The sequence below is a fragment of the Eimeria acervulina genome, genomic scaffold, assembly GCF_000499425.1.
Source record: "Eimeria acervulina Houghton genomic scaffold, Eah_scaff6, whole genome shotgun sequence".
Classification (NCBI taxonomy): Eukaryota; Apicomplexa; class Conoidasida; order Eucoccidiorida; family Eimeriidae; genus Eimeria; species Eimeria acervulina.
Genome location: NW_013549700.1, coordinates 129,634 through 149,857, shown reverse-complemented (window position 1 = coordinate 149,857; position 20,224 = coordinate 129,634). Strand labels below are relative to the sequence as shown.

General features: G+C 52.7%; 3 protein-coding genes across 3 annotated transcripts in view; 1 reads left to right on the top strand and 2 right to left on the bottom strand.

The window, feature by feature from the left end:
- Nucleotides 1-5,020: 5,020 nt before the first annotated feature.
- Nucleotides 5,021-6,214, bottom strand: EAH_00002000 (hypothetical protein, conserved; the record flags this gene model as incomplete). The annotated part of the gene is made up of 1 exon (XM_013394928.1): nt 5,021-6,214. The coding sequence occupies one exon, from the start codon at nt 6,212-6,214 to the stop codon at nt 5,021-5,023; it is 1,194 nt and encodes a 397-aa protein (XP_013250382.1).
- Nucleotides 6,215-9,728: 3,514 nt separating this feature from the next.
- On the bottom strand, nt 9,729-11,291 carry EAH_00001990 (zinc finger (CCCH type) protein, putative; the record flags this gene model as incomplete). Its single annotated transcript, XM_013394927.1, has 3 exons — nt 9,729-9,751; nt 10,022-10,483; nt 10,715-11,291. 3 exons carry the CDS (start codon nt 11,289-11,291, stop codon nt 9,729-9,731), a joined length of 1,062 nt encoding a protein of 353 aa, XP_013250381.1.
- Nucleotides 11,292-15,668: 4,377 nt separating this feature from the next.
- EAH_00001980 (voltage gated chloride channel domain-containing protein, putative) overlaps nt 15,669-20,224 on the top strand; it is a gene marked incomplete at both ends in the record, with an annotated part of 6,287 nt that continues 1,731 nt past the window's right edge. Inside the window, 6 exons of the mRNA XM_013394926.1 lie at nt 15,669-16,405; nt 16,715-16,905; nt 17,475-17,948; nt 18,306-18,537; nt 19,189-19,417; nt 19,802-19,912. Of these exons, the coding sequence (XP_013250380.1) occupies nt 15,669-16,405; nt 16,715-16,905; nt 17,475-17,948; nt 18,306-18,537; nt 19,189-19,417; nt 19,802-19,912 (1,974 nt within the window). The remainder of the gene's footprint in view (nt 16,406-16,714; nt 16,906-17,474; nt 17,949-18,305; nt 18,538-19,188; nt 19,418-19,801; nt 19,913-20,224) is intronic.

Sequence of the window (20,224 nt, the reverse complement as noted above, 5' to 3'; positions counted from 1 at the left end):
ATATATATATATATATATATATATATATATGCCTGTGTCACTGATTGGCATTCAGGTGATGGCGACCGCTGCTCCACGGCACCGGTGATAGCTCAGTTGGTAGAGCGGCAGACTGTAGATGCTGCGGTAATCTGTTGGTCCCTGGTTCGATTCCGGGTCACCGGACTTTTCAATGTGGGCAGGTTTATGCAGTTGTTTTGTACGCTAATTAAAACTTATCCAGAAGCTTTGTTTTGGCGAAACTGACAGCCTTCCTGCTGTGGGGCAAGTGCACTGCGTTAAGTATGGCCGACCAGTGTAAGGCACATTTCCGGAAAGATACCCATTTTAATGTAAAGTGGAAGCAGCTTGGATGTCCCGCAGAAGTCTCAGAACATTTAAACGAATGTGTTGATAGTCTACTTGCTCCCGGGTCCCCTAGGAGGCTTACAGGTCACGTATCCATGCGCGTGCGCGGGTTCCACCCCACTTGGGCTTCGGGGCTGGTGAATTGAACAAACACTGCGAACGTTCCCACGCCCGCCGCTTCCGTTGTAAGTATCCACCTTTTCAGATATCATGAACAAGTGTCGCAACAGTTTTTGCCACTTCCGAATAGGCGCTTTTAGTAAATCGTAGTTATCCCTGGCCACAAGGCCAGGGATAAACATACCCCATCCAAAATAATCTTGAATATTTTCAGAGTGCACCACTTGTTTACATTTAAAAGCAGTGGACAGCTATTTATTGACTGGCCAGCGGGAGGGAATCTTCCTGCTATTAAGGACGCTTCAGGCTCCTTCCCTAATGTGTTCGGGCCCGTGAGAAATCTTCCCTCAACTGTACCCACTTATATCGTTCGTCAGGCATTGACTGGACCGAATGTCCATGTACTACGATCTTTCCAAGACCATGAGACCGGAATGCATGGAATGCCTCGTCGTTTCAGCCATCGCTTCACTACTGGTGCGCAGCCTCTTTTCTCGTTTCCTATTGAAGCGGCGATTCCACTCATCTTACCGTAGAGGATGCAACAATGTTGGCACAATTGAGAGAGGCATCTAATGCTTCGTCCGGAAGACGCATTTACATCCTTCCCTGCATCACTCAAGGCATGCGTAGGATTACTCCGTGGTGAACTTTCCAACGCAAAAGTCTTGGACCATGGTAGTCCGACAAGTTTTTGTGGGCTAGGATTTCAGCTCCATTGTCTTAGAGACCTTCATCTGCCGCCTGTTGTTGGAAAGGCGTAGTTGCAGAGACCGTTCCAATGAACAGAAAAGTATTTTGTACTGCTTTGCGATAGCATCAGATTTTACATACACTTTGCAGCCGGTGTCAAGTAGCACTAGCAACTCCAAGTCTGTGGTACGAACTTGGATCAGCAGAGTTGACTCGGCGCCGATCTGGAGGTGCGGATTTCAACTCTTACGACTTCTTCACTGCCCTTCACACCACGATAGTTCTTGAACTGTTTTTCTTTGTTTCCCTGGTTGCGCCGTTCAAATATTGCTTCTCCCCATTGGCCGCTCTGGTCTTTTCCCCTGAAATACAGTTTTGTGTGACCTTGTTACCTTGGTTGTTCCAGAGAAGGCAAATGCGCCCCTCGGTACTCCTTCCCGGATTTCTTACTGCCGGATTCAACGTCTGCCATCTATTCTCACTCCAGATCTTCTGGGCGAGTATGGCATTCACAGATGTAATATTCCTCCGCTCTACGTATGGGTCATTTTCAAAGTTTTCTATTCTTTTTCAGTTGGGTCGAGGTAAGTGGCTCCTTTTCCCTCCATGATGCGTAAGTACTCTACAACCCCGTTGGGTTCTACCATTTCATCCCATAATCCCCTCTCCGCTGCCCAGCCAACCGTCGATTCCCCCTCCGCGTGAGCCAGCCCTACTGTGACGAACCATTGATGTAGGAACTCTGAGTTTACCATTGAGATTTTCTTCACCAACAAAAGACACTTTCAGTGAATCGCTCTAACGCTTCCCTTGTTTGAGTTTTCCTAGTTCGGCCGCTCTCTGCTCCCTTATTGACGTTGCGACAAGCCTACATCACTGCACATGTTGGAAAAATTCCACAGTGCAGATGCGGTCTGGGAAAATGGCAACCGCGACCAGGCACAGCCAACACTGTCGTGCCTTCTCCTTGCGATAGAGCAGTTGCCACTTGCACTCCGGGTGAGTACTGACACCTTCAGAGGAGCCACGAATTTCTCAGCTTCCCCCGCACTGCGGCGCCAGCTAAATTCCGTCGGTTGGCTACGGTGGATTCATTGAGGTCCCTCCGCCGTAATAGCATTTTCGGTTGGGTGGGATGCGGGTACTACGCTCGACGATTCGCCTATCCGTTGCTAGCATCTGCGCCTGGGTTTAGAACATGATTGGTACCCACTACTCAAGAGGACAAAGAAGTTTGTTTGGGGGCAAACGCATGGGGGGAGAATATTAAGGTTCCCTTTATCCAGGGAAAGCGGCTGCAAGACTAATGAGCGCTGCAAACCATGCCTCCCAGATGTGGATGTAGGGGTCGCTCCTTGTGCCCAACCAGACTAGCCAGGCGGTGCTGGAAATGTAGCGAAAGTCCTCGATCTTAGCGCGGAGCTCCCTTGACTGCAGTAGAATAAAAACACTTAAGTTAGCAATTTCCAAAAGCAGAGGGGATCGCCTCCAGTACCGAGGAGTCCACGGCAAAGCTTTTAACATGCCGCCTTCTCTTCGCCAGAGCCGGGGCTGGCGAAGAGGCAACGGCCTGGCATAACCTGCATCGGGCCTTTCTGCAACTCCTCCTGGAATGGCAACCACACATCCAGGCGCAGCTACTCCCCCTCTTTTGCTTGCTGTAACGAGAGTCTGCGATCTTATCCGAGGACCCTCGTGCGCTTCAAGAGAACCAAAAAACACTAAAAGTGAGAGTTCCTACAAAGCGACAGAGTCCCCCTCCAGTCACCAGACATTCTGGGCACAGAGCTCCAAGGGTCGGGCTCTGTAGAGAAGAGGCAGCCTGAAATAGGTTGCAAAGCGCCTCGCTGAAACTAATGCTGTAAGGCAACTTCACATGCAAACACAACCAAACCCCACTTTGCGGTATGTGACAACACTCTTCCGCTTGAGTGCAGGCGGCCCACTAAGGTCAAGTAAGTAATCAAGTACCAACTTGGGGCAGCCCATGATGCAAGATGGATCACCTGTGCGGCGTGCAGTCGCAATGGACACATTGCTAGCCTTCCTGTATAATCTTTTAGTTATGCTCTTGTTATTGGTTATTATTTTCCGGTGCTTTATGTACGGCACAGTTTGTGGAGGATGCCTTTCTGAAGTTGGTTTTACATATTTGCGTATTTCTGGTTTAGTGCGCATAGTGTCTCCCAAAGGCCAAGGAAGTATTCACAGTTGCCTGCTAGTGTATTAGTGCATCAAAGGGGGCTTGTTGGCGTTTGCCACGCTGGGTTGCTGTTGCCTTGCAGCGCGAGTTGCAGCTGTGTTGCTTCCATGACAGTCTACCATTGTGTGTCCTGTCCGTATCATCCATCAGGCCGCTGTGCCCGGGACGCCTAGACACTGGAGGGAATATTGTTATTTCCTGCCCTTTTTGCTTATATTTTATTGTGCCCCTTACATTACCTCAAGTGTACTGTTTCATTATCTAGAGTCGTTCGTATTATTATCATAAGTCATTCATTATTATACCTCAACTCCATTGCTATATTGTCCGCAGTCTTTTCGCCTCCACTACAGCTCATCGCGATGATCGTCAGATGAGATGAAAAATTCTAGCTGCACTTTATTAACACGCATGTATGCTGCCAACTGGAATTCACGGCGGTGCTTCTGCGTACCTACACACTCAAGAGGCACGCCCTATAGGGCATTAGAGGCCAACGCTTCCACTTTTCTTCTCTGTAGCAGCCACACCTCAGAGCGTTGCGGCTGAGCACTTCTCCGTAGAGCATACTTCCTTAGCTGGCCATAGCCAGCTGGCTAGCAGCAATGCATGCACGATACGATAGCGCATGCGTTCACTTGACTTTGGACAAAATGTCATTCCTTCTGAATATACAGCCCACTCAAATGCCTCAGTATGCGGTAGCAATAGCACTGGTGTAAGCTGTGTAAGCGTTTATCCTGCATGCACGCGGGCGACCTGTGCTGCAGCAGCAATCGGAGGGCCCAATGACTCAGGTGTGCGGTGCTAACCCCTGAGGTGCACGCACAGCCTGCACCGCAGTGCAGTGCTGTGCCTTTGCTGCTAACAACATATCGAGAGGCAAAACCCTGGTATTTCTCAAACTCCATCCCCTCAACTCCTCCAATAGGTTATGCTCCCGTGCATGCATCCGCATCCCCTACACACACCGTTTATTCGTACACCACGCACATGTACGTATGTACGTACACAGATGCATGCGTACACCAAGTGCACGCGAACTAAACCGAGTAACCTGCATGGACGACATCTTTGTGTAGGAAGCGCTGTCAGTCAACCACGCCGAATGTGCGTGCAGCTACAGGGACAGCTAGTGCCTGTGTACCTAATGCCGCTGCGGCAACACTGAAATGTGTAGAAGCTGCTGCTCTATGAGAGCAACAGCAGCAAAGAACAGAGACGCATAGCAAAAACCAAGCATACAGTCAGCGCCTTGAGGCGCAAACAAATGCCAAGAAAACTCAAGACGAACCAACAGTACCAACTAAAAGGGGCCGCAGCCGCCGCTGCAGCGCCAGCAAAAGGCGCAGCAGCAGCGGCCCAAGAATGTTTAGCAGCAGCTGCAGTACTGCAGTACCTGCAACTGCTGCTACACGTGCAGACCCAAGTGCGCACCGCACTCGTTGCTGCTACAGCATTTGCTGCTGCCGTGTCCTCAATTGCTACTGATGCAGCAACCGGTGGAGGCGTATTTCTGCAGCAGCTGCTATGTATATACGCGCATGCTGTTCAAGCTGAGACGCAAACATCCCTTTTTTCTCCCCTCCTCTCGCCCTTTGCAAGGGAGGCGGCGGCGAATAGACACCCCAAGTGCCTGCATCCACTTTGTTGCAGTCAGTAGCCGAACCTGCTGCTCAAGTTGCCGAAGTCCGCAGCCCCCCCGACGGACCTTGCCGGCTGCTGCTGTTGCTGTTGCTGCTGCTTCCGCTGCATTGCAGCAGGAATCGCTACATGCGTGCCGCGCTGCTGCGGCAAGGGAGCAGGGACGGTGTCTAAGCTTGCCTGAATTTTAATGATTGGCTGCGCTTCTGCATCAGCAGCATAGGAGGGCGGCGATGGGGGAGCCGTTGCTGCTGCTGCTGCTGCTGCTGCTGCTGCTGCTGCTGCGGCTTCTTTCAGAGAGGTCGGGGGCCTCCTCCTGTCAACGGGTAAGGATTTCACCGCAGGAGGTGAATCCCTGTAGGGATTGTAGGTGCTCGTGACGCCGGCCGTGCCTCTTGCGGCAGCTGCTGCTGCAGCTGCAGCCGCTGCAGCCGCTGCTGCGGCTGCTGCTGTGGTTCCGAATTGCCGACGCCGCGAAAGTGAAGTGTTTAGTCTCGTTGTTACAGGGCGTCTCAGCTGCGGCCTCCCGCTGGCAAGTCGTCTGCCTCCTAGTGCAGCAGCACGACCTCCCCCCAGTGCTGCTGCAGCACCTGTTGCAGCAGCACGCGAGTAGATGCTGGTGCTTCGGCTGCGGCGCGCTGCCGCAGTCTTGAAGGTCGCAGCAGACTTCAATGTCTCCACTACTTGCTGGTGAGGCGTGCGGACTCTCCCCCCTCTCCTTGCCGCAGCAGTAGCAAGGGCCTTGGAAGCAGCACTCCGAGGTGTCGTGCGAGCAGCTGCAGCAGCAGCAGCACTTAGCCGCCCTCTGCGCTGCGCCGTCCGCGGGACCAAGAAGGCCCCCCTGCGTCCACTGACACCCGTCGTCGTCCTAAATGAAGCAGAGCCCGTATTCTGCTGCTGCTGCTTCGGCTGCTGCTGCCGTTGCTGCTGCTGCTGCCGCTGCCGCGAAACAATCAAGGCGTCAAGAGGCAAGTTGATCTTGTCCTCAACAGTTAATTTGCGACTCTGCTGCTGCTGGTGCTGCTGCTGCTGCGGTCTTGGGTTGTACTTGGTCTGCTGCTGCATCGGCCTCTGACCAAACCTCACCTGCTGCTGCTTCTGCCTCAGCGGCTTCTTGAACAGGCCGCCCCGCCTGTTGGTGCGCTGCGGGGCTGCGCCCTTCTGGGGGCTGTTGAGAGAAGAGCCCTTGGCGCCTCTCCGCTGCATCTTAATGAGCTCATCAAGCGAGCAGCCAATCTTTGCCTCGACGTCCATGGTGTCGACTTTAGTGGTGCTGCTGCTGCTTCTGCTGTTGCTGCTGCCGGTGCTACCGCTACTGGTGCTACTCGTATGTGCTTGGTGCGCTGCAGCAAAGGCTGCAAGTTGAGGCCTGGTCTGAGAGACAGCAGCAAACAGTCACCGAACACACCTTCCCCCTTTCTGAGATCAAACCACAAGCAAAAGAAAAACCCATCACCCAGTGCTGCAGACACCTCGGCAACGGCAGCCCCTTCGAGCGACGCTCAGCAGCAAGACAGAGAAAAGAGGAACAGGCAGCAAAGATGCGCGCGACAAAGCAGCAGCGGAGGCCCCTGTGACCTCCCCCTGCTGCTCCTGCTGTTGCTGCTGCTGCTGCTCATCACGCCAAGACGGTGCAGAACGGGACGCATGCAACAAGCGACGGTCAGACGATGTGCAAGTGGCTATGAGAGAAAGAAAAAAACAGGGTGGCAGAGGCGCCAACGCGTTCAACAGCAGCTGCGGCTGCTGAAGCTACAAGAGCAGCAGCAGCAGCAGCCGCTGCTGCTGCCGCTGCTGCTTTCGCTGTGGATGGCAGGCCAGTAGAGTAAAAGGGACGGACGAAGCGATCGAAAGAGGCTCACGGTCTTAAACAATACGTGAAGTTGAGACAGGCAAACGCCAGCTGCAGCGAAACCTGTAGAGAGAGGAGCGGCGAAGGCGGCTGACGGAAGAGGAGGGGGGAGGAGAATGCAGAAAAGAAGATGCTGGTGCAGCTCTGTCCTCCCTTTTGATATACTATTAATACGACGGTACAACTGCACGGCTCACATATGAGCTGCAGGTTCAGCACCGCAGCGTCTCGGATGCGACGTCCGTACACCCGAATAATAAAGACGGCGTCACCAGCCTCTCGGCCCTCCTATCTGCCGCTTTCGAGAGCCCCTTTTTGTAATAATCGTCTTGCTTTTGCACAGAAGAAAAAATAATCCAAGAAAAGATGATGAAAACACAAAACCGCAGCGGCCCTGCTGCTGCTGCCGCTGACAATGTATAGACACCTGAACGAATACCCCGCCTAAGCGGCTTCCGGCAGAGTCCGCAGGTGCAGCAGCAGCAGGTTGTGCTCCATGGGGGCTGCGCTCCTTCTTGCTCGTCGTAAAATATTTAAATTCCTTTAACGGAAAAGGAGGTTTTGTTTGCCTCTGTTGCGGAATTAGAGCGGCTGAATGCCTTTGCCACAGTACAGATAAGCAGAGGCAGAGGCGTTTGCTGCTCGAAACTATATAGCCAAAAAAATATCAGCCCCACAGACAATGGGCAGCTTTTTTCAACTTCCACATGGATCTGCATCATGTTGCATTCAGGAGTAGAGGCAGAAATAGAGACAGCAGCTACCCCAGCGAACAGCAGACGCAACAAACACGTGCAGAGTAGACAAGCCGACTAGTGGCGTCATTGGATGTGCACAAGTGTAGACAACAGAAAGGGCGGGGAGGGGGAGAGAGGGTAAAATAGAGACGCATAGGGTCCTTGCTGGACAATTTGCAGAGCATCGGTTCGACCGCCTAGCGGTAGAGATGGAAGCAGGAGAGAAAAGAGGACCTAGCAGATTTCCTTCCTTGTCGTATTCGGTCGCAACTGCATGCCCAATCGGACGGTTTAAATTGTTCCGTCTACAACCTCAAACGAAATACAGGATTTGGGCCCGTTGGGCAGCAACCCCGTCTTTTAAGCCGTGGGTGCATGTGGTGTGTTGAAGGAGACGGTCTTTCTCCTTTTAAAAGAGCACTTATATCTGTTTCTTGGTTCGTCTACCTCATTGCCTGTCGGTGCATCTGCAAGCTGCGATTCAGGTCCCGAAGTGGAGGGATTTAGGAGTTCTGTGTCTCGTGCTGTCGTGGTGTGTGTGTGTGTGTCTACCTTCTAACTAAGTTGTTGCAGTCTTCCTGACAAAGCACAACGCGAGGCACCAGGGAACTCTGCATGCATGCAGCTACAGCCCTTGAAGCAGAAAAGGCAGAAAGCGGTGCAAGAAGAGTGTCAGGCGTTCATAGGAACGAAAAGATAAGCAGAAACCCCATCTATGCATTATATGCCTGGCAGAGACGAGCTGGCACAGACAGCTCAGTCTGGTCGTAGTGGTCGTAGGTACTTGCTTGCTGGTCAGCTCTGCCCGTACTTATTAAATTTGTCGGTATTTCTCTAAATCATTCAGCACTGCCATTGAAGAGAAAGGGGAACAATGCTTCTAGATGAATGCCGACCCAAATACATTGAGCGACAAGACTAAACCTAAACCCTAAGCAAACGGCTGAGGTGCGCTGCGGCTTTGCTTCTGTTTCAAAAATTGATGCTGTCTGTCTAATCATGTTCTCCCACGCTCCCTGCGTGAAGGAAGAAAAACAAACGGAAGGGAAGCAGTAAGAAGCTGCTAAGCCCTAAATTCGGTTCCCTAAAATCAAACAGATGAAATGGAAAGACGGGGTGCGGCGGCTGCTGCTTTCCCCGCTTCTTTCCCCTCCCACCTGCCCTTTAGAACTCTCCTCCAAATATCTCCTGCTACGAGGACCAGGACGCAGGAGGAACAAAGATGTAATGAGGGAGGCACGCAGGTGACAGCGGCGAAAAATAAAATAACTATTGAATCGGTTTCTCTCTCCAATTGACAATAGACCCGAGGAAGACGGAAGGCAACAATACCTCTGTGGGGACTTTCTCTTCGAAATAATGCTAAACAAACAGATCAACAAACAGAATGAGACAACACGGCCACGGCCAAGTGACGCCATCCCGTGCATTTTCTTATTTGCAGTATAGCAAACATATGGAGGGAGGGGACCGAAGCCCCAAACCCCTCGGGAGCGAGAGCAGTATAGGCTAGTGCATGCATGAATGCACGTACACCACAGCTTCGACAAGCAGGCACGCCTCTATCTCTGTCACTCCACAACCGCATTTTATTTCTCCTCCCCGTCTCCCCCGCGCTTCGCCACCCCGCGTTTACAGACACATGAGCAGCACTTTGGGGAGGGAGGGAGGGAAAGGAGACTTCTTGCGGCTCTTTCATGCAAGCACCAAACGAACAGCCAGCAGGAATTAGAAGACAAACAACTATTGCGACGCCCAGAGAAAGAAAATGGGACGCTGGCCACGGGACCACACGGGGTCGAACCGCCTACAGAGGACAATAATAATATATATATATAAATAATAATAAATAATCATAATAATTAATAATACAAATGAACATCACGGATTTGCCTATTATTTTGCGCAGGCCTATGGCAGACAGCTGTAGATACACCCGATACCGCATCGGGTATTTCAAATTGGGGGGTAAGAGCGAAGAGCAACTGTGCTCCGCTTCCCACTTCAAATATGATAATCAGAACAAGCAGTGACACCCCAGAGCAAAGAAGAAAAGGAGAGAGGCAGAAGGCGGGGTCGGTCTCCAACGTTGACGGGGACCGATGAGCTGCAGCAACAGCAGCAGCAGTTATCATTTTTCTCTGCGTCTCGTGTCTGACGCAAACACAACACGAGCAATGAATAAAGAAACCCCTTCAAGCCTCCGCGTTTACGAGGGTGTTTCTGCTGCTGCTGATGCTGCTGCTGCTCTAAGTGGCCCCCTGTCGTTCTTCGCGACAGCGAAAGGCTGCAGCTGCGCAGCGAGTTGCAGCAGAATTGCCGCCTCCGTCCCGACGCCTCGTGAGGAAACAGAAGAAGAAGCAACAGAGAGCTTCTAGTGCAGCTACAGGGAACGTTTGCTGCTGTTGCGGTCGCATTGTTTACCGCGTCGGCCGGAGGCCCCGCCACGTGAGGGCCACCCATTGGGGGCCCCTTCTGCAAGGGTGCTAGTGCCACGCATGAGCTGCTGCTGCTGCTGCTGTTGCCGCTGCTGTTGCCGCTGTTGCTGCTGCTCCGTTTGCTTGTGTGCGTATCCCTGCCCCCCGCGAGGCCTCTCTCCCGTGCCTGTGCATGGGGAGTTCACGAAGCTTTTGGGTGTCTGTCTGGTAGTGTTCTGATTGCCTCCTCTTGCTGCTTCTCTTTCATCGAAGAAGTCGCGTCGGCCCAGCTGAAGCGCGCGGTGTCTGTACAGCAGCAGCTCCAGCTCGCCGTGTGCATGCGTGCACCTGTCATTTTTTAAACAGTTACCCGATAGCCAAGAACGACACATGTTCGTCTTGTAGTGATTTGCTGTGCGCCGCAGCTCCTGCCGGGTGTGAGCGAACGTGCAGCTGCCGGACGCTAGAACTGCAGCACAACACCAGCCCCAAAACCAGCATGCATGCATGCAGCAAGCACATGCAGACAGAACATATCACAAACACAGACTACTGCCTGCAACAGCTGCAATTGCAAACAAGACACGCTGCCCCAGATTCTGCCGCTGTCCCTGTCACGGAAACAGCAGCAGCAGCGTTTGACCGTCTCTATAGAAGCAGCGCATTAGCAAAGGACGCATAAGTGCAACAGCAGACGTACGTCTTGGGCAGACCTCGCCTGCCTTGACGGCAGGACACATCATTGTCTTGGAGAGGTAGGGGGGGGGCCTCAGCTCCTCTTCTGAATGAGCGAAGGGACAATTGAGGCCGTTGCGGCAGTACCCCGAGGCGAGGTGTCTGCACAGCTGCGTTTTGTGGAAGGCGCGGCGTCTGTCCGCCACAATGGTGTGTTCAAGAGGGAGACAACTAAGGAGCGGATGGGACAGAAACAGCAACTGGCGCGTCAGGTCTGCTGTAGTGTCTAGTGAACTTGGAGACACAGTCTCTAGAGTAGATGAGGAGGAGGGCACCGAAGAGACAGTTGAATGCGAAGCCAGCGAAACTGCCTCATCGCTGCTGCGGTCCCCCAAAGAACCTTTTTTTAGCAAACAGGCACGAGCTGCATCTGTGGGGCTTGGTGCAGCGGAAGAAAGCAGGAGAGACTGCTGAGAAGCAGCAGACCCAAGGGGCCCCGGGGTGGTGACTGTGGAGGGCCCCCAAAGCGTCTCTGCTGCTGAAGAGCCCAAGAAGAATGCCTCCAGGAGGAGGCCTGCTGCCGCGTCATGCGAAGAAGACATTAAAGAAAGGGAAAACGAGACAGAAAAACGCCGCTCTAAACAACGGCCACCAAATCTTCATACAGGCCTCGGAAGAGCGCCTCTGTCTATTAATCATGCCCCGCGTTTGGAGAGAGAGATTCGGTAGCGAAATGAGAAGGATACCAGCCAGCTCCTTCTTTAAACTCCGTGCAACAAGAAGAAAACAAAACCACCAGCAAATAAACAAGTAAAACGCAAAGCGGAAAATCAAACAAACCAACGGAACGGAGGGAGGTGGCGATCAGACACTCCAAGGAGTGAGCGCAACTCGTAAACAACCTACGGTGTCCCGAGACTGGGGGATCCGATACCGCATTTAGCAAACGTTCTTTAATTAAATACTGCGCTGAAATCGTTGCATGCAAGAAAACAAATGGGGCTCAGATGTGGGGAGCTGGTGTAGTAGACAGGAGCAGAACCGCCGCTACACCGCAACAGGGGAGGAGGGCGCATGAAAGCGGCAAGGATGACCTAAAGTAGAACAATAGTTCAAATTTATTAATATTTCCCCTTTTGTTTTTATTCACACAGACTCTGCTGCAGAAGAAGAAGACCCGATTTCATCTGTACTACCAACGCCGCCGAAGCTGCAGCGTGTGCTCAACCCACGGAGGATAGCAGCAAGCATGGCAGCACTAAGAAGACAAGAGTAATTGTCAAGACACTGCAGCAGATTTCGTTTACAAAATCAATAAAAGCATATTCCTTCTCTTCCTAACAATGTACACCCCGTATACTATCAAAAACAGAGTAGCGACCGCCCCTTGCATTAAACGCAACATCGGGGGTTGCCAGGATCCTTCCGGTGACCCGCTTCGGAGTGAACCTCGTGTAATATAGATTGTCTGTAGCTGGTGCGTACATTCTTACTTGCGTATAAGCTGAGTGATATTTGGGGTCAAGCAATTATTGAACAAGTGTCTACAGCGCTACAAGGCGACGCATGAGGCGTCCGACGTTGGTATTTGAACAATCATTTGGTTTTAGGGTGCAGCCTGCACGCAAGCGGAAGTACAGCAATTGCCTACAGTGTTAATGCAGATACCAAAAGGGGGTCTTGGTTATGCATGCGCGAGAAGGTGCCCTGCAGCATCAGCTGCAACGAGATGCCGTTGCAACTCGTCCCATGCCACCCGCCACCTTTCCGCCTTCCCCAATGTCCTTGGGCCCCTGTGCCCAGAACATCTGGGGGATGGAGGGAAGGCCATAGGGTTTTTGGGGGCTCTTGCCCTAAGCCTCTTGGCTCTACTGCAGCTCACAACAGTCCTCAAAAAGGCTTGTGGACCCTTGTTCCAGTTGGTAGCACCACAGTGCTCATGGGGGCAGGAACGAGTCACTAACCCCACCCCCACAGCTGAGTGATCTGGTGAACAGGAGTGGCCAGCAGCGGAGGTGCTTCAAATATCGAAGAAAACAGGGGAAACTTTGAAAAAAAAACCGTTGTCGAACGAATCTCGGTCTTTTCTCCTTGCATAACGGAGGTTGGTCAGGATCTGTCTTCTGGTGTTTAGACGAGCAAAGTATGGGAGGTTCGCCACGTTGAAACCAACTCAGTATCTGCATCTCGCTCCTCAGGAAGTGTTTTTACACAAAAAGCAATTCATACAGAAAGCTTGTGCGTATGCTGTTGTCTACTGCTATCCATTGGCAACTGCTCTGCCTCACGTATATTGAGGCTTATAAACCTCTACCTAGTTGCTCCCTGGAGCCAACCATTTCTAGCTCTATCTACACTTCCTCCTACACCGACTACTAGCTCACCACTGTTGCTAAGGAGGCAATCATTTTTCTCAATGTTGAGGGCTGGATGCCACCATTTAACACTTTCCGGACAACCTCTCTCTCTCTCTCTCTACTACATGGCCCGTTAGAGGATCTTGCAAATTTTCCTACCATTTTGGCATCTTTGGCTAAGATGCAGAGGGCGAAACAAAAGCGACCGTGGAAACAGATGCTGCGAAGCGGCAGCAGCGACAAAGTCCGCAGCAGGAGCGCCTTCTGAGACGGAAGTTGACGGTTTTGTTTCACCTGTTTTCGATGGCAAGCTGGAGCGGCGGCATACCGAAACTGTCAGTGGATACTGGGTACAATGAGAGGGCCATGCTGAGTGGCACGGAGAATGGAAACGCTGTGATGTTTCAATGCTTTTGCGTAGCATCCGGTCTGGCGAGAGGGATGAGGCCTCATGGTCTTCAGTTTTCTAGCGCGTAGCACGGTGCTCGAAGGCGAGCGGCCAAATCGGCGGAGCACAAGGAGAAGGTGTTTTGGGTATGCCAAAAACCGTTACTCTAGGCACCGGGTGTAGGCGTGGAGGCTTGCTGTTTTGCAGCTAGCGAATTGCTTTCTAGGATAAAAACGCCTTATTGTTAACTTGCAACACAAAAGCATCTCTCATCTGGTCACCTTGGGGAGTCAGCTAGTGCTAGAGGGACGCAAGGGATACTACAGTCGAGCTTAGCCAACAAGCGCACGCAGACACCTTTCACCTTCGGTTTCTTCGGTTTACTTTTGTCTTCAAAACATGGTGGACTTGGGCTGGGTTGTTGGGCCCTGCCTGTGTTGCCGTCCATGAAGCCCCACGTTCGATTACATACTAGTTCAGGCCTAGGTGGGTGAAAGCCTCGGTACCACTGCGCTTTCGGGCACCAAGGCGTTCATGGCGGCGCTGCTATGGGGAGGAGGCATTGCTCTAATTGAGAATTTTTGTCTCGGTGTTTTTTCAAGGTACATCGATGCAGACAGCGTGACAATCGCCTCAGTACCTATATTGAGACGCTCTTGTCCTTCTACATTTTAGTTTGTGTCTGTTTACTGTTGTTCTCCTACGGCCTCTTAGAAGTTGTCTGGCAGAGGCGGAGCCACGGTGCTAGGCAAGGTAGGGACGAGCACACACCGAAAGGCGTTGCTTGACAATATTCAGGGTACTACCAAGCCACCCTAATGCCACCTTGCTCGAAAAGTGGGCGTTAGAGATCTCAGGTACCACTGAAGAGGAAATCAGAAGGGCGCTGAAGGTTTTCCTTGACAACGTCATCAGGGACTTTGCCACCCACCGAACATGCACGCAGAAAAACCGTCGCAGTTACAACAATCACTAGCCGCTACCAAGCACACGAAGGTGTGCTCTGCTTACCGGAGACGCGGGGAGATGTAGCATGGACTGCCCGAAGCTGACTTCACTCATCTGGTCTCAGTAGGTAGCTTGCCTGCCAGTACAAACACAACAATTGTCTACAGTGTTGGTGTAGATAGCAAGCGCTGCTCTGGCGGTGCATGAATGTGAAGATGCATTGCAGCACGTGCGTAGCAACTCTTCTTAGATCGCCTCCTCTCCCCCGTCACCTGGCCCTTGGGCCACTGTACTCCGAGCACCAGGGGAATGGAGGGATGATCAGCTGCTATTAAGGGCCCCTTTCCTTACGCCATTTGCTTCGATTGTAGCTCAGGTAGGTCCCCAGATAATATTGCGGGCTATCTTTGCACACCTGATGAAGGTAAACTAGACTTGTACAAAGTTCAAGGTTGCCTGTGCACCTGAGCAGCTGCCTATACAACTCAAAATGTGCCTCGTGTATGCAACAAATGGGCCTTTATTATATATCCACCCAAATCATAGACGCAAAGACTCAGAGCCGCTGTTAGGCGCGCTGTACAGACAGCGGAGACCGCTACAGTGACCTCAAGACACCGCAGCAGCAGCAGCGGCGGTGATGGGCGGCAGCAGCTGCTCCGCAGCAAATACATTATTCAGAAAAAGGAAACAAAACTTAAATAGAATTAGGGGAAAGAAAGAAGATATTAACTCCAATAAAACATTCGCAGTGTCGCAGTGTCAACGACCGCTTCTGCTACCTCGGCTGCTGCTGCCGTAGCAGTTGCTGCCGTTGTTGTTGCTGCTGCTAAGGTGGCCTAAACCCCCCTTATCCAGCAAAAATTTAGGTTTTTGCGCATTTAATGTATTTCAGAGAACCAAAGGGGGAGCAGAGCGCCCAGCAAGGCGGCGCTAGTAGCAGCGGGAGCGTCAAGAGCAGCAACAACAGCTGCAGCAGCAGCTGCGGCGAGAACAGCACTGACGCGATAAGGACGCAGCTAACAAAAGGATCAGAACCGATCCACCACAATAGAGGCTGCTACTTGTACATCCCACGGTCAGCAGGAGCAACAGTGGCAGCGGCAGCGGCAGCAGCGGCAGCAACGGCGCCGGGAACGGCAGCAGAAGCCGCAGCAGCATTTGCCGCATTCCTTAATGCATTTGCTGTTGTGTAGCGACGACTAAACTAGGAGGCTGGCTGCTCCCTCGTTGGGTGCTGCCGCCACTAGTTCCCCCGCTGCAACAACAGCAGCAGCAGGGGCAGCATGAAGGACAATGAAGATTCATTTAGATTGCTGCAGCGGAGAAGCGCTGCACAGCAGGAGCAGCAGAATGCCGCCGCAAGCAATGCAGTAAATGCAGCAACAGAGGATACAGAAGCTTTTCCCCCATGGGGTTTAGATGCTGAGGTCCGAAAACAGCAGCAGCACCAGCAACATCAGCAACAGCAGCAGCAGCGAGGGGCGAGTCAGGATCTTAATGAAGAATGCGGGTTGTTGCAGCAGCAGCACAGGGACCAGCACCAAACCTCGCGTTTGCTGCTGCACTCCTACATTTTGCCTGCTGGCAGCGCTCCAGCGAAGCAGCAGCAACACGACCAGCAACTCCTTCAGCATCAACAAGAACATCAACAGCAGCACGCAGGTGCGTGGGAACAAGAGCCTTCTCCTTGGCATCCATTTGGTGACAGCAGCAGCGGCAGCAGCAGCAACAATTGGCAGCAACAGCAGCAGCGGGGCCTTGGGCAGCAGCTGCGGCTGCTGCTGAGGTGTCTTGCAGCATCTCCTGCCTTCCTGCTGCAGCAACTGCTGCAGCACTTGCTGTTTTTGGTGCAGCTGCTAAAGCTAACTGCATCCCAAGCAGCAAAACTTGAAATATGGATTCTTGCTGCAGCAACGGGCATAGCGACAGCAGCAGCAGCGGTGTACATACAGCTCAGCTCGGAGGTCATTGCTGACTTTCGCGGCGGTCTCTGCCGCGACTCCGTCTTCAAGTCCCAGACGTAAGCAGCCAATCAACTTCAGGTTGCAACACTAAATCCTAAGCCCTTTTGGGTGCGGCAGCCTCTCTGCATGCGTTCTTGCGGCACTGTCTGTACATTCCAAACGCCTTTACTGAGGCAACTGAGCCGCACCATCTCCCCTGTCGATCCGCATCTGTTTATAACGCTGTTTTGTTTATGCTGCTGCTTCTGCTTGTGCTGCTGTTGGTTCTGCTGCTGTATCTCTGTGTGCTGCTCTTGTTGCTGCCGCTGCTGGTGCTGCTGCTGCTGCTGCCGTTGCTGCTGCTGCTGCCGTTGTCGTCTGTGAAGTATGTGCCTCTCCGGCGTGCCTAAGGGCTTTGCAGGGGCGAGCCCTTGGCATTCCTGGGCCTCTTTGTTAGGGGTTGAGGATGTCGCAGCAGACATCGTGAACTTCTGCGGCTTCTTCACTGTCTCCGTCGCTATGGCCACCGCTGCAGCAGCAGCAGTCTGTGCTTTCGCACCACAAGCAGCAGGTTCCGGTAGGGAGAGGGTTTAGGGTTCAGGGTTTAGGGTATATGACTTGGGGTTTAGGGAGGAGGCAGGCGTCGGATGCTGAGAGGGGCGCCTGGCTGTCTGTCTACTGCTGGGGGGTATGAGCGTATGCATGCGTTTTTTTGTTTGTTTCTCTGCGGTGTACGTGTTTTTGCTGCAGCGAACACTTATCGCATTGTCTTTTGTGTTGCGTTTGCCTTCGTCTCCTCGTTTGTCTCGTGCTGTTCTTTCTGTATCTGCGCCTCTCTTGATGCTGCAGCAGCTCCTTCTCTGTTTGCTTCTCTTGGTTCTGCTGTTAGCGGATGTGGCCGCTGCTGTCCCCTTTTGTGCGTACTCTCACCTTTTGTGTCTCTTTGTCTTCTTTCGCGGGTCTGTCTCCTGAGCAGTTTTCTTATCTCTCTGTGCGTCTTTGTTCATTTTAGCGTCTTTGCTTTTGTGTAGTGTGCTGCTTGCTGTCTGTGGTGCGTCGCTTGCTGCTTCTGTCCACGCCTGTTGCTCTGACTGTGTTGCTGCTGTCTGCTGCTGCTGCTGCTGCCCCTGCTGGTTGCTCGTGCAGGAATTGCAGACGCAAAGGTGTTTATGGGGGGCCTTCGCGACAGCAGTTTTCTGTCTCCTCGCGTGCTGACGGTGAAGCTGCTGACGCTGTCTCTCGCTGTAGGCAGCGGCCTCTCTCTGGGCAAGGAGGGGCCCATGGTGCACATCAGCTGCTGCGTGGGCTTTTTGTTGCTTTCTGCTTCGCGCCGCGCTGCCATCGCTCTCCCTGAGATGTACAGACACCTCAAACACCGCGCAGCAGGCATCGCAGCAGCTGTCGGCCTCAGGCGCTCTGCCTTTCGCCTCCCCTGCACGGCAGCAGCAGAGCCGCCCCACTGCCTCCCAAATGCTGCACAAGAAGAAGCTGCTGCAGCGGCAACTCCTAAAATGCACGCGCTGTCTGTACACTGCAGACGCACGCTTAAAACACCCCCAATTAAGGCCCAAAACCAGGACGAAACCCTCAACGCCATCCTCCTAGCCGCCTGCGCAGCCGGTAGGGGGTTTAGGGTTTAGGGGTTTAGTGTTCTATCGCTCTAAGGGTTTAGGGTTTACGGCTCAGGGCCTAGGTAATGTCCCTATAATCAACAAACTAATAGAGGGGCACGCTCGCATTCTGAACCCCTAAATCCTTAACCCTTATAATTCAGGGTCTGCGGCTTAGACGGAGACTATGGCGCCAGAATTTTGGGTTTAGGGCTTAGGGCTTTTATGCTAGGGTATGGGGTTTCGAGCCGGGCCTCAGGAGTTAGGGTTTAGGGTTTAGGGTTAAGGGTGTGGCGTTGGTTTTGTGCATGCGTCGGGATTATTTTAGGGTTTGGGGTTTAGGGTTTGTTGTGGTTTTGTTTTGCAGGCGTGGGCTGCGCGTTTTCCGCTCCTATAGGAGGGGTTTTGTTTGCCTTTGAGGAGATGGGGGGGGGCCTAGGGGGCATGCATCTTCCTCTTAGCAAGCAGTCGTTTGGCGCCCAGAGGACTCTGTGGCTTTGCTGCTGCTGCTGCGTTGCTGCTGCAATCGCGATGCATGCATTTGGCAGCCTAGACCCCACGGCGGCGCCTACGCTGTTTCAGTCGATGCGCTATACCTTGTGAGCTTCGTCTGCTGCAGCGAGGGTGTGCTGCTGCTGGAGACCAGCATCAGCAGCAGAAGCAGCAGCAGCAGCAGCAGCAAGAGTGCTTATGCGGGGCGTAAAGCCAGGGGCGTTGCATATCCGTTGAGGCTGCTGTGCGTGTGTCTGTTTGTGTGGGGTTTGCTGCTGCAGCAGCTACGGCTTTTGGGAATTGGTTCCCTTTGCGTGTTTAGGGGTTTTAGGGGGGCTGCTGGGCCCCGTCTTCGTGCGGCTCTGCATGAGGTGGCTGCGCATGCACAAAGCGTTTCTCAGCAACGCATGCAGCCCCATCACAGAGGCAGCCCTCGTTGCTTCTGTCTCTGCTGTCGCCAACTACGCCCTACCGATGATGCGACACACCTCTGCCGTCTTGCTAGGCAAGCTGCAGCACAAACGCAATATACCCTAATCCCTGAACCCTAAACCCTAGCCATACGCACGAGAGCCGAGACTGTAGCCCGAATCCCTCGCGAGGCCGCACCAGTGGCTACGTGGTGGCGCAGCAAACACGAGGAGGGGCTACAGCAACAGAAAGCTTTCTTGCTGCCGCAGCAACCTCCTGCAGAAAGAGAGTGTTGCTGGTAGGGTTTGCCTGCTGCGCTTTTCAGAAAATTTGTTCTCGCGCTGCAGCGCAGACGCCTCGGCGGACCCATTGAACATGTGTGTCCGCACAACCACCACCAGCAGCAGCAACAGCAGCAGCAGCAGCAGCATTCAGGGTCCCGCCCCCTCCGATGCGTACCGAGTAGATGGGGGCCTCGCGTTGGAGTTGTGCTGCGTTTTGTTTTTCAAAACGATCTTGACAGTCTTTTCCTTCGGCCTTATGGTGCCAGCAGGCATCTTCATCCCAGCACTAACTGTCCGTCTAGGGTTTAGGATTTAGGGTTAAGGGTTTGGGGTTTCGGGGTGGGAAGGTTTCCGAGTTTGTTGGTGACTTTCTGTTTGGTTGTTTCTATTAGTTTAGGCTTTAGGGCTCCGGGTTTACGAAGACTTTTAGTGTGTGCATGTTGGTCTTTTTTCTCTGTGGGTTTAGGGTCTAGGGTTTAGGTTAGGCTTTAGGGCCTATTCTCAATCTCGTGCTGGGTGCCAGCCTGTGTTTTCTGGCATTGTTGAGCTTGCGTTATTGTATGATTTTGTCTTTGGTGCGTGCCTTTGTTTGATGTTTTCTTTGCTTGAGATGTAGGGCGGAAGGGTTTAGGGTTTAGGGCTTAGGGTGTGGGGTGCTTAATTTTGTGTGTTGCAGATTGGTGCTTCTTACGGCCGCCTAATGGGTTTGTTGATGTTGCGCGTGCGTTCTTTATTGGGTTTTGCTGCTGCTGCTGGCGCTGCTGCGAGTCCTGGGGCGTATGCGTTGGTGGGGGCTGTCTCCTTTTTAGGGGGAGTGACGCAGACAAACATCGCTTTAATTGTTATTTTAATTGAGGCTACGAAAACATCGGCGGCTCTCGCTCTTCCTTTTCTTCTTTCTCTCGCTATTGCGAAGCTCCTCAGTGCACAGACGCAACAAGGCGGGTTTTATGCAGCGCTTATTCGGTTTAAAAAACAACCTTACTACTTCTTCCATGAAACGCAGGTAATGATGCAAACAAAAGCTGGCAGAGTGAGTGAGAGAGAGAGAGAGAGAGAGAGAGAGAGAGAGAGAGAGAGAGAGAGAGAGAGAGAGAGA